The sequence below is a fragment of the Mustelus asterias genome, chromosome 8 (genome assembly GCF_964213995.1).
Source record: "Mustelus asterias chromosome 8, sMusAst1.hap1.1, whole genome shotgun sequence".
Classification (NCBI taxonomy): domain Eukaryota; kingdom Metazoa; phylum Chordata; class Chondrichthyes; order Carcharhiniformes; family Triakidae; genus Mustelus; species Mustelus asterias.
Genome location: NC_135808.1, coordinates 81,057,655 through 81,071,095, shown reverse-complemented (window position 1 = coordinate 81,071,095; position 13,441 = coordinate 81,057,655). Strand labels below are relative to the sequence as shown.

General features: G+C 41.6%; 1 protein-coding gene across 2 annotated transcripts in view; it reads left to right on the top strand.

Annotated features, from left to right (window-relative positions):
- LOC144497299 (cytosolic phospholipase A2-like) overlaps positions 1-13,441 on the top strand; it is a 153,810-nt gene that overhangs the window by 111,259 nt on the left and 29,110 nt on the right. For both annotated transcript variants that reach the window (XM_078218340.1, XM_078218341.1), the window contains exon 12: positions 1,173-1,268. In XM_078218340.1, the coding sequence (XP_078074466.1) occupies positions 1,173-1,268 (96 nt within the window). The remainder of the gene's footprint in view (positions 1-1,172; positions 1,269-13,441) is intronic.

Sequence of the window (13,441 nt, the reverse complement as noted above, 5' to 3'; positions counted from 1 at the left end):
TGCATGTCCTTAGGAAGCAAGTGAGCTTTTGCAGCCAGAGTAGATCCTAGATCTGGAAGTGTTACCATTGTGAAAGTACTCTGTATATTTACCTGCCTGTAAATAAACCAGTATAATTATTTATATACTAACTGCTGGTTGCCAATCCTTGCAATTACTACAGGGACCGCCTTCACAAAATGTTGGCAATTTTGAGCGCAAAATGGGCAGTATCAATTCAGCTACCCATTATGCACCTCTCCCCATTCTCATTTCCATTGAAGTCAACTAACCTTTATTGATTAAGTTTTTAAAAATGACAACAGTTCTGCAAACTGATCTGTTTAGTCCCCCACACCCCCCCCCCCCCCCCCCCCCCCAACCACTTCCACCAATCAGGCTGCTGTAGTAGTTTTAGTTTCTTGTGAGTTAAGTTTAATTTGTGATATAAATTATTCCGTGGCAATATGGTAGGAGCCCCCACCAGCCAGAGAATACCAGTATCAATAGCATTTTCAGTTTAAGGGATGGTTTATTGATACTGCATTATTACTTTTACCGGTGTCATTAAAAGGAAAGGACAAGCAATTCCTTGTCTGAAGTGCTTATTACTGAAATTGATATCCTGAAATCAGTAAGATAATTGATAGCAAAGAATGCTGATTAAAAATATAAATCAATTGAATATTTATATCCATTCTGTATCACACAGTTTTATTTCATTAGATGCCTTATTTGGTTATGTGTAAAACAATGGCCTTATTGATGAACATTGCTAGCTGTAATGGAACAACCAACAGGTTTGTATTTTAGAAGGTTAAGACCAAAGGGTTCCCTCCACCTGACCATCTCTAATAATCTGTGTAACATGTAATTAAGTCAAAGCCTGCTTTGGTTTCTGGTATGGAACAAGGTCCACCACCAGTTCATCTTCACAGGATCACAGAATTGTTACAGTGCAGAAGGAGGCCGTTCGGTCCATCATGTCTGCACCTGCTCTCCAAATGAGCAGTTTACTTCGTGCCATTCTCCCGCTTTCCCTCCATCTTCAAGTAGGTCTAATATCCTTTTGAATGCCTCAGTTGAATTTGTCTCCACCATACTCTCAGGCAGTGCATTCCAGACCTTAACCACTCTTTGCCTGAAAATGTTTTATTCTTAATTTCATTTTGATCTTTTCTCCCTCTTGTTAGGTGTTTGGGGCAGTGCTTTCTCCATATTATTCAACCGAGTGCTTGGAGTTACAAGTTCCAGCAATCAAGGCTCCACCACCATGGAGGAAGAGCTAGGTAATGTACCCTTCTCTCTTACTCAAACATTCGGATCAAATCTTCAAATCATGCAATTGTATTCCTAATGTGGAGATGCCGGCGTTGGACTGGGGTAAACACAGTAAGGAGTCTAACAACACCAGGTTAAAGTCCAACAGGTTTATTTGGTAGCAAACGCCACCAGCTTTCGGAGCGCTGCTCCTTCATCAGGTGAGTGGGAGATCTGCTCATCGACAGCAAACAGGGCATGTAAAGACACAAACTCAATTTACAGAATAATGAATCATGATTGGAATGCGAGTTCGAATTAGCTTGTCGAATTAGCTGTAAAGACTCGCATTCCATTCATTATTCTGTAAATTGAGTTTGTGTCTTTATATGCCCTGTTTGCTGTTTATGAGCAGATCTCCCACTCACCTGACGAAGGAGCAGTGTTCCAAAAGCTAGTGGCGTTTGCTACCAAATAAACCTGTTGGACTTTAACCTGGTGTTGTTGGACTCCTTACATTGCATTCCTATCCAGACTGGGGGAATCCCCTCCAAATATTGACACATTTACTTGCCTTCTATGTTTCAAAAATTACATTTCTATTTTTTTAAACTAAAATTGAATGTTGATAGATGCATTACACTATATTACTGTTTAATATTATTCACAAGGATATATTGGGCTTCCTCACTTTTTATATTATTATGGTATTATTCCAGTTGACTTAGGGAAAGAAACAGTTAAACCTCTGTACTTTCACTAGACATTGTGACATTTGTACATTCTGATGTGGGGCAAAGTCAATAAGGTTTTGCAGATGTTTCCATTGAGGTAACTTTTTATTATAATGAGGATCAGGATAAAGTTGTTTTGAACTCCATTCCTTGTTGACATTATATTCATTCATATGTGCTTTGCCTGAGGGCAGGTTCTTGGCTCATTGTCTGCTGATCCTTCGTCCTGAGCTGTTTTCCTGGCATTTTTTTGTCAGTGGTAGTTTACCATTGCCTTCCACTCTCAGGCATAAGATAAGGAGTCAGGTTCTAAATCTACCTCAGTGGCAACTGGAATCAAGCCTGCGCTGTTGGTGTTATTCTGAAGCACACACTAGCCATTAAGCTAACTGCTCCCCACCACCGCCCCCACCCTCCACCTCCCCCCAATGTTCTATTAATGTCATAAAGTGTTATCAATGATTCTTGTTGAACTGAAATAAGGAAAATAATGTGTTCTTCTGGCTAATGAGAGGGAGGTGGAATCAGCCACATGCTGTAATAAAAACAGAAAATGCTGGAAAGCCTCTGCAGGTCTGGCAACATCCGTGGAGAGAGAAGCAGAGATTGCGTTCTGATGCATCTGACTCTTCAGAGCTAAAGAGAGGGAGAAATGTAAGGAATTTTATGCTGTTTTAAAAGGGGATGGAGCAAAATAGGTCAGGGATAGGTTGCTAATGTATGACCATTTAAATGCAGGAGGGAAAAGTGAAAATGATTAACTAAATAACTAGTAACTAATTAACAATAATGGTGAGTGCTGAATCTCACCATTATTCTTAAACACAAAATCTGGATATTACTGTAAAGCAACAGACACTAAATTGACTGGTTAAGGAAAACATCCTGAGATCTAATGACCGATCATGATGTGGCACAGTGGTTAGCACTGCTGCCCCAGGGACCCCGGTCCAATTCCCATCTTGGATCACTGTCTGTGTGGAGTTTGCACGTTCTCCCTGCGTCTGCGTGGGTTTCCTCTGGGTGCTTCGGGTTCCTCCCACTCTCCAAAGGTGTGCGGGTTAAGTGGATTGACCGTGTCAAATTGTCACTTAGTGTCAGGCGGACTAGCTAGGATACATGCAAGGAAGGGGTTGTGGGGATAGACCCTGGGTGGGACTGTGATCGGTGTAGACGCGATGGGCCGAATGACCCCCTACTGCACGGTAGGATTCTAATACTCTTAAGGAGACCAGTGACCTCATGGACTCCTTGGAATCAGTTTGTAGACTCACTGGAGTCTGTGGGGTCTGGTGTGGAAACCCTTTCTTTTGTTTCCCCTTTTAAAAAGTAGAACCGGATACTTTGGCTATAGAAATCAGCCAGTTGACTTGACTCATTTAGTTGTGTTTAGTTCTCCAGGATGTTGTAAAAGCGTCAGATCTTTCATTTGTAAGACAAATAATTCCATCACACAAAACTTCCAAACTGCTTCACATATAGTGTAATGTGTTTGAAATGCTTTAACTATGCAGGCAACGTAATAAAAAGCACTGTGTTATTTCCAGTCTCTCCTCAGTCTCCAGTCTGGAGGCTAATAAAGAGTGACGCACATTGTTTATCTGTATCAGACAGCACTCGTTAATTTATAACATCAATTTATAGAGAGTTTCCTGTGTGCGAAGTCAAGTTTTATCAGGTCAGTATGTGAAATTACAGTGGCCTCCCGTGAGGAAGCGTCTAAACACACAAAATTTAAACTGCATTTGGATAATTTTATAACCTCTCCATTTACAATGAAGCAACATTGCATTGTTACATTTCAGAGTGAGTTAGTGACTTGCCCTACATGATGTTGAATTAGGCATTCTCTAAAGGCTTCAGTTTTAATCAGGAGACTGTGTTGAGTTAGACCATATCAACTAGAGATTGTGAAAGGGGTGCTGGACAAATGCAAAACATTTTGAAGTCTGCCTTTATTCATGCATTGGAAAGGTTGGGTTACTCGTCAGTTCCCCTGGGATGAGAAGAAAGGTCAGCCAAGGCTCCTACTCTCCATGTCCTTTCAGTGATTTCTGTTGAAAACTGTAGGTTATGTGGTGATGATGTGGAGATGCCGGCGTTGGACTGGGGTAAACACAGTAAGAAGTTTAACAACACCAGGTTAAAGTCCAACAGGTTTATTTGGTAGCAAAAGCCACACAAGCTTTCGGAGCTCCAAGCCCCTTCTTCAGGTGAGTGGGAATTCTGTTCACAAACAGGGCATATAAAGACAGAGACTCAATTTACATGAATAATGGTTGGAATGCAAATACCTACAGCTATGATGCTCTCTCCACTCACATTGTTTTGTTTCTTAAAGACTTGATTAGCTGTAAGTATTTGCATTCCAACCATTATTCATGTAAATTGAGTCTCTGTCTTTATATATGGAATACAATTCTAGTTTTTGAATTTTTTGGGTTGCTTTTCAACATATCTTATGGGCTTACCAAATTAGGTATTTCTTTTCCCCTTGATCATTTGATTTCACATGGTTAGCAAACAATTCTTCTCTGTTTGTTTAAGTTTTAGTTCTTTTTGTGTGTTTGACTTATTAGCACAAGCTCCCACACGGGGACTTCATTTAACGCAGTTTTTTGCATCTATTGTGCTGCTCTCCCTATTTCACTCCCACCGTGAGATGTGTTTCTAATATTTTTTTCCCCTTACTGTTGAAATTCCCACCCTGATAATTCTGCTCCTGATAATTTATTACCCGATTCATGAAAAAGATCCATTCGCTGATGAAACAGAATAAGTAGAATCTACCTTCTAGAACATAGAACATTACAGCGCAGTACAGGCCCTTCGGCCCTCGATGTTGCGCCGACCAGTGGAACCAATCTAAAGCCCCTCTAATCTACACTATTCCAATATCATCCATATGTTTATCCAATAACCATTTGAATGCTCTTAATGTTGACGAGTCCACTACTGCTGCAGGCAGGGCATTCCACGCCCTTACTACTCTCTGAGTAAAGAAAACAAATTCTGAAACAAATTCTCTCTCCTTTAAACGGCAAAACTCACTGCCAATCGTCACACTAACACTTAGCTGGGGAGATTTCTTTATGAAATGAAATTGCCAGAGTGCCTTGCTGAAAGCCAGCTGGGAGAGTGAAGCTCAGAGGAATCTAAACCGAAATTCAGCCAAGCTAAAATGTGCCAAGGAGTCCGAATTAGCAATAAAAACATGAAATACTAGCATGTATTAATAGGCAATTTTTTAATGAAACAGCAGATAGACAAATTACTTTTATTTTGTGAAACAAATAATAAATCTGAATCTATTTGAATCTGGCACCAAATCAAAGAGAACACCTGGCATCCAGCAATGATGGTGTCATCGAGCAGAGTGAGCTGCCAGTTATATTGAAGTATTCTCACAGGAAGCAAAGCAGGAAGTAAAATGCAGAGTTTTTCACTTTTCATTCCAGCGTTTACAGAAAGTGAAATAAATGTTTGGAACAAACACATGGAATCACTGTGGAAACTGACATTTCATCAACAATTTCTAAATAATTATCTTAATATTTGTTTTTTTTAATCATAATGGTGAATTATATTTTACCAAGATAAAATTAGTTTATTATGGGCAGTGGGTATGTTTGGCAGTAATTATGGACTTGGTATACCTTTAAAAATCCAGTTACACCTCATTCCATAAGATGTAAGTTTTTTGAATAAAGATGCCATCATTTTATGATCATCGGGAGTACAAAATCCCTGTTAGTAAATTGCTCTTCGATCTCATGATGAGTATAACCAAGTACTTAATGAAATGCTAATAGTTTTCAGGAGAGAGTCAATGGTTACACTGGGTAAAGGACACAAAATCACCTCTGCAGATCTCCTCTTAACCACTGAGAATAGCCTGCAATCAATCATTAAATGGCCTGACTCACATATCTATTGTTGCTGACCAGAAACCAATACAGGAATTGACAGTACAGATCTGGTCAGCTAGCACGTCTCACTGTACATTCTCTCTAGGCAATGCCTAACTACAGATTTGTTATTTCACCGTGTGACTCAATTAGCTGCTATGCGTCAATCAATAGCTCCATTTTCCCTGTTCTCTTTAATGATTCCCCTAGTGTGGATCCAGATCAGTGGTCTCCAAACTTTTCAGTACGAGGGCCACATCATATATTTTACACATTTTCGGAGGCCAAAGAAAAACAATTAGTTTTATAAATGAACTGGCGATGATTAAGCCCGTGAAATCGAATGAAATTCACTGTTGAAACAACAGGTTTCAGAACGCAAGACATATCCACATATTTTCCGCACAATGCTTGTTGATGGATAATGCAATGCAGAAACATGGGCTTTGAGAATCCACCAACCTCACAAGCTTTTGTGATTTGTCCAACCAAACCTTTCTTCACCCCAGACATGTTCTTTCCTCCATCAATTGTCACGCATTGCAGTTTATTCCACTCCAGATTATATTCCAACACAGTTTTTTGCAATTCTTTGGAGATGTCTTCTCCAGTTACTGTGCTGTGCATGCTATGCACTGATGCTAATTCTTGTGTCACATTAAATTCACATTCTTGTGTCACATTAAATGTCGACGCCACGGATGAATACTAGGAGTTGTGATGTGTCACACACATCAGTCGATTCATCAAGTGTGAGAGAATACAACTGAAAATTACTTGTTTTGTCTGCAATTTGATGAAATATATTGCTTCCTATATCCTCAATTCTACGAGCAACAGTATTTGGCGCAAGACTGATGATTTTGAACAGATTTGCTTCTGGGCATAACTCTTCCACTGCTTCCATTATACACTCTTTGATGAGATCTCCATCGGTGAATGGCTTTCCTCTTTTAGCCAACACATAAGCTAGTTTGTAACTGGCCCTGGTTAAAGCTTCATTTTCAGTTATCTTCTGCGTAAAAAAAGCTTGTTGGGAAAGCAACCTGCGTTGCATTGATTCAAAGTTTTCCGAACGCTGTGTTCCTGTGTATTGGGAATAACTTGGTTCATGTTTGGTCTCATAGTGCCGACGTACATTGTACTCCTTCAAAACTGCAACAGTTTCGTTGCATATGACACACAAGGCTTTATCACCTGCTTGTATAAAGAAGTACTTTACACCCCATTCTTCATTAAACCGGCGGCACTCACTGTCCACTTTTCTTTTCTTTTTTCCTTCCATAACTGAATTGGTCTGAATTGCCGTCATCATTGTCATTGTTCTCGCTCATTTCAGACAGATGGAGCTTACGGATTGGATAAAGCAGCTGTCACTCAGTCAATGCAGAGTGGCAATTGGATAACAGATGTCTCAATTGTTGATTCGTTTAATGAACTGTCAGTCACAGGACGGCAGCTCTGATTGGACAATAGGCCGGTAAAGAGGGCGGGGATTCCCATGGGTCCATCAGGCACCCCGCGGAGCGGCAGCAAATGTCCGACCTGTGGCTTCCGTCCCCGCGTCCGGATCCTGAGTCAGCGGCGGGGTTCCGGACGCGGGAGTGTTTTCGGCAGCGGGAATCCCGTCCCACCCCACTGGCTGCGGGCCGGATGTGGCCCGCGGGCCGTAGTTTGGGAGACCCCTGCTCTAGATCTTCCTTCTTTTTGTCCCTCAGGAAAGTAATGATGATTAATAAACCTTAAGCAATCCAGAACTAATCGGCCTGCAGGTATATTGGCTGCTCCTGTACCTGCTCTGCTGTACAACAGTCCGGTTTAGTTGGTGATTACAAAAAGGAACTGCAATGAAGTAATACTTAAAATACTGAAATGATGAAATGTCAGCACAAATTCAGGCAGATTTATGTTTGTATATGTTTGGGTTTGGTTTCTGAAGTATCAACTTCCCTGATTAACGTTTGCTTGCATCTTGCGTCATTCTGCACTGTGAAATAGTCCAATTGCTTGTTATTTTTATTCTATTTGCCTAAAGTGCAAGTATAGGGGCTGAAAACAGCTCATTGGCCTTGCAACATCAAAAGAATTAATTTCAGATTCCAAGATGAGGTGCAGCCTCTAATCAAAGAGTGACCTTTCAATTTAAATGAAACACGGTTCCCTACATTTGTTTGAATGATGTAACTTGCAAGTGGGCGCGGCAGTCTTTGAAATAAAGCAGACCCGGAGAGCAGCAACGGCACTGTTCAAACTGCATGCAGTCAGTTTCTAGTCACAGGTGCCTGTTACAAATTCTGAGTCCCGTGCTCAAAATGGTTTCATATGCAGCATTGCCAGTTTCTCCCATGAGTGGATCTGATGTCCTCGATAATCAGCAACCTACTGGTGATGCCCAAGTTCTAACCCAATGATAGCAGAACTATAGAACATAGAACAATACAGCACAGTAGAGGCCCTCCGGCCCTCGATGTTGTGCCGAGCTTTGTCCGAAACCAAGATCAAGCTATCCCACTCCCTATCATTCTGGTGTGCTCCATGTGCCTATCCAATAACTGCTTGAAAGTTCCTAAAGTGTCCGACTCCACTATCACAGCAGGCAGTCCATTCCACACCCCAACCACTCTCCGAGTAAAGAACCTACCTCGGACATCCCTCCTATATGTCCCACCATGAACCTTATAGTTATGCCCCCTAGTAACAGCTACATCCACCCGAGGAAATAGTCTCTGAATGTCCACTCTATCTATCCCCCTCATCATCTTATAAACCTCTATTAAGTCGCCTCTCATCCTCCTCCGCTCTAAAGAGAAAAGCCCTAGCTCCCTCAACCTTTCCTCATAAGACCCACCCTCCAAACCAGGCAGCATCCTGGTAAATCTCCTTTGCATTCTTTCCAATGCTTCCACATCCTTCTTATAGTGAGGTGACCAGAGCTGCACACAACATTCCAAATGTGGTCTCACCAAGGTCCTGTACAGTTGCAGCATAACCCCACGGCTCTTAAACTCAAACCCACTGTTAATAAACGCTAACACACTATAGGCCTTCTTCACGGCTCTATCCACTTGAGTGGCAACCTTCAGAGATCTGTGGATATGAACCCCAAGATCTCTCTGTTCCTCCACATTCCTCAGAACCCTGCCATTGACCCTGTAATCTGCATTTAAATTTGTTCTACCAAAATGAATCACCTCGCACTTATCAGGGTTAAACTTCATCTGCCATTTTTCGGCCCAGCAATGCATCCTATCAATGTCTCTTTGCAGCCTACAACAGCCCTCCACCTCATCCACTACTCCACCAATCTTGGTGTCATCAGCAAATTTACTGACCCACCCTTCAACCCCCTCCTCCAAGTCATTGATAAAAATCACAAATAGCAGAGGACCCAGCACTGATCCCTGTGGTACACCGCTGGTAACTGGTCTCCAGTCTGAAAATTTTCCATCCACCACCACCCTCTGTCTTCTATGAGATAGCCAGTTACGTATCCAATCGGCCAACTTTCCCTCTATCCCACACCTCCTCACTTTCTTCATGAGCCGACCATGGGGAACCTTATCAAACGCCTTACTAAAATCCATGTATACGACATCAACTGCTCTACCTTCATCTACACACTTAGTTACCTCCTCAAAGAATTCAATCAAATTTGTGAGGCAAGACTTACCCTTCACAAATCCGTGTTGACTATCCCGGATTAAGCTGCATCTTTCCAAATGGTCATAAATACTATCTCTCATGACCTTTTCCATTAACTTACCGACCACCGAAGTAAGACTAACTGGCTTATAATTACCAGGGTCATTCCTATTTCCTTTCTTGAACAGAGGAACAACATTCGCCACTCTCCAGTCCTCTGGCACTATCCCCGTGGACAGTAAGGACCCAAAGATCAAAGGCTCTGCAATCTCTGATGAGACTTTAATGGTGAACCTCTTGTCATACAAACTGGACAGACCTCAATCATCTGATTGACATTTTAATGAGATGGAGAAAAATGTAAATGACAAATCTGATTTATTTTCTAGTTGTTAACTAAGCAAGCAGAATAAAATTCAGCATTAACCTTGTACATTGACTTAATTCATATAGTTCTAAATAGCATGAAGCAACAGCAAAACAAGTCATACTATTATGTTAGGGAACTAAGTATTCTAACCAATTATCAGTTCCTGATCAGTTTCTTCTTGAGGGGCACTTGCTCCTCTACACATAAGTTCATAAGATATAGGAGCAGAATTAGGCCATTTGGCCCATCGAGTCCGCTTCGCCATTCGATCATGGCTGATATGCTCCTGATCCCCATTTTCCTGCCTTCTCCCCATAACCCGTCAACCCATTACCAATTAAAAATCTGTCTAACTCCTCCTTAAATTTACTCACTGTCCCAGCATCCACCGCACTTTGGGGAAATGAATTCCACAGATTCACAACCCTTTGGGAGAGGTAGTTTCTCCTCAACTCTGTTTTAAATTTGCTACCCCTCATCCCAAGTCTATGACCTCTTGTCCTCGAATGTCCCACAAGAGGAAGCATCCGCTCCACGTCTACTTTATCCATACCTTTTATCATCTTATATACCTCAATTTGATCTCCCCTCATTCTTCTAAATTACAGGGAGTATAGGCCCAAACTGTTCAATCTCACTTCATACAACAAACCCCTCATCTCTGGAATCAATCTAGTGAACCTCCTCTGAACTGCCTCCAATGCCACTACATCTTTCCTCAAATAAAGGGACCAAAACTGCACACAATACTCCAGGTGCTGCCTTGCCAATGCCTTGTATAGTTGCAACAATACTTCCTTACCTTAATATTCTATTCCTTCAGCTATAAATGCCAACATTTCATTCACTTTCTTTATTATTTGCTGTACCTGCATGCTAGTTTTCTGTGACTCATGAATGAGGACACCCAGATCCCTCTGCACCAGAGCATCCCGAAGACTCTCCCCATTTAAATAAGTCGCCTTCCCATTTTTGTGACAAAAATGCATGACTCACACTTATCCACATTAAACTCCATCTACCACATTTCGGCCCACTCTCCTAAACCTATCTATATCCATTTGTAAGGTTCTTATTTCCTCATTGTAACTTACTGTCCCGCCTGTTTTTGTGTCACCTGCAAATTTGGCTATAGAGTCTTCTATCCCTGATTCCAAGTCGTTAATATAGATTGTAAATAGCTGGGGCCCAAGGACTGAACCCTGTGGCACCCCATTAGTTACTACTTGCTATCCAGAAAAAAAACCATTTATCCCTCTCTGTCCATCAGCCAGTCACCTATCCAAGCTAATACATTACCCCTAATCCCATGTGATCTAACCTTGTGAATTAACCTTTTGTGCGGCACCTTATCAAACACCTTCCAGAAGTCCAGATATACTACATCTACAGGATCCCCATTATCCACTTTGCTTGTTACATCCTCGAAGAACTCTAGCAAATTAGTCAAACATAATTTGCCCTTTATAAAATCATGCTGACTCTGATGCATAGCGTTTTGACTTTCCAAATGTCCTGATATTGCTTCCTTGATAATTGATTCTAACACTTTCCAAACAACAGGTGTTAAACTAACTGGTCTGTAATTTCCCACATTTTGCCTCCCTCCCTTTTTGAATAAGGGCGTTACATTAGCATTTTCCAATCCTGTGTCCAGGGAATTTTGGAATATTAAAACCAATGGATCCACTATCTCCGCTGCCACTTCCTTTAATACCTTCGGATCTAGACCATCAGGCCTGGGGGACGTAACTGCCCTCAATTCCAATAGTTTGCTGAGTATCTTTTCCCTATCAATGTTGATTGTTCTAAGTTCTACCCTTTCTATTACTCCTGACTTGCCCGTTCCTATAGGAATGGTACGAGTGTCCTCCAACATGAAAACTGAGGCAAAGTATTGATTTAGCATCTCTGCCATTTCAATGCTCCCCACTATTAACTCTGCAGTTTCATCTTCCAAGGGACCAACATTCACCCCAGCAACTCTCTTCTCTTTTATATACCTATAGAAGTTTTTGCTATCCTTCTTGATATTTTGTGCTAGTTTTCTTTCGTAATTTACCTTGGCTCTTTTTATTACTTTTTTAGTATCCCTTTGTTTATGTTTGAAAGTTTCCCAATCTTCCAGCCTGCCACTGGTCTTTACAATATGGTATACCTTAGTTTTTGTCTTTATATTGTCCTTGACCTCTTTGTTTAGCCATGGATTTTTTTTCTCTACCTCTCTCACCATCTTTCTTCCTCACTGGGATATATCTTAGTTGTGAGGATTTGAGTACCTCCTTAAACAACTGCCACGACTCATCCGCTGTCCTACCTTTTAGCCTTCCTGCCCACTCTACTTGGGCCAAATCTGTCCTCACGCCTATGTCATTTCCTTTGTTTAACTCCAGGACACTAGTGTGGGACTCCATTTTCTCACCCCCAAACTGAATTTGGGTCAATCATTCTATGCTCACTACTCCCTAGAGGATCCTTAACTGTGAGGTCATCAAATAATTCCCCCTCATCACACAATACGAAATCCAGAGAAGCCTGCTCCCTAATTGGTTCCACAACATACTGTTCCAAGAAACAGCCTCTAATACATTCAATTAACTCTGCCTCCAGGCTACTCTTGCCAATTCGATGCTTCCAATCTGTGTGCATATTAAAATCACTCATGCAGGCCATCACTTCTGGAAATGTGTATGGTGTATGGAATAACTATCATAGCAACCCACAGGAAGCTACTGACCAAATATGTACCTTAAGAAAGCCAAAGAACTGGCCCTTTCTCACGCTGCTAAACCTAAAGCACAATCTCTGTCTGTTGCTCTACTTTCTTCCATTTTGTTTCTTTCCAAACTATGCTAGCTTTTCCACTTGAGCCCTCACTGCCACTTATGTGTTTACATTTCTATTTATCCTTTTCACTAAGTCCCTGGTCGCAGTCTGGTTCAGATGAGGCCCCACTCGAGTACCAAACTGAATGCGATGTATCGAGGGTTCTGAGGAAAGTGAGAGTGGAACTTGCAGTGGCACGACTGATAATCTTCCAGCCTTCCTTAGACACCGGGGTGGTGCCAGAACACTGGAGAATTGCGAATGTTATACTCTTGTTCAAAAAGGGGTGCAAGGAGTGCGTTCCTCAGGGATCAGTGCTGGGACCTTTGCTGTTTGTAACATATATAAATGATTTGGAGGAAAATGTAACTGGTTTGATTAGTAAGTTTGTGGACGACACAAAGATTGGTGGATTTGCGGATAGCGATGAGGACCATCAGAGGATACAGCAGGATATAGATCGGTTGGAGACTTGGGCGGAGAAATAGCAGATGGAGTTTAATCTGGACAAATGTGAGGTAATGCATTTTGGAAGATCTAATACAGATAGGAAATATACAGTAAATGGCAGAACCCTTAAGAGTATTGATAGGCAGAGGGATCTGGGTATGCAAGTACACAGGTCACTGAAAGTGGCAATGCAGATGGAGAAAGTAGTCAAGAAGGCATATGGCATGCTTGCCTTCATCAGCCAGGGCATTGAGTTTAAAAATTGGCAAGTC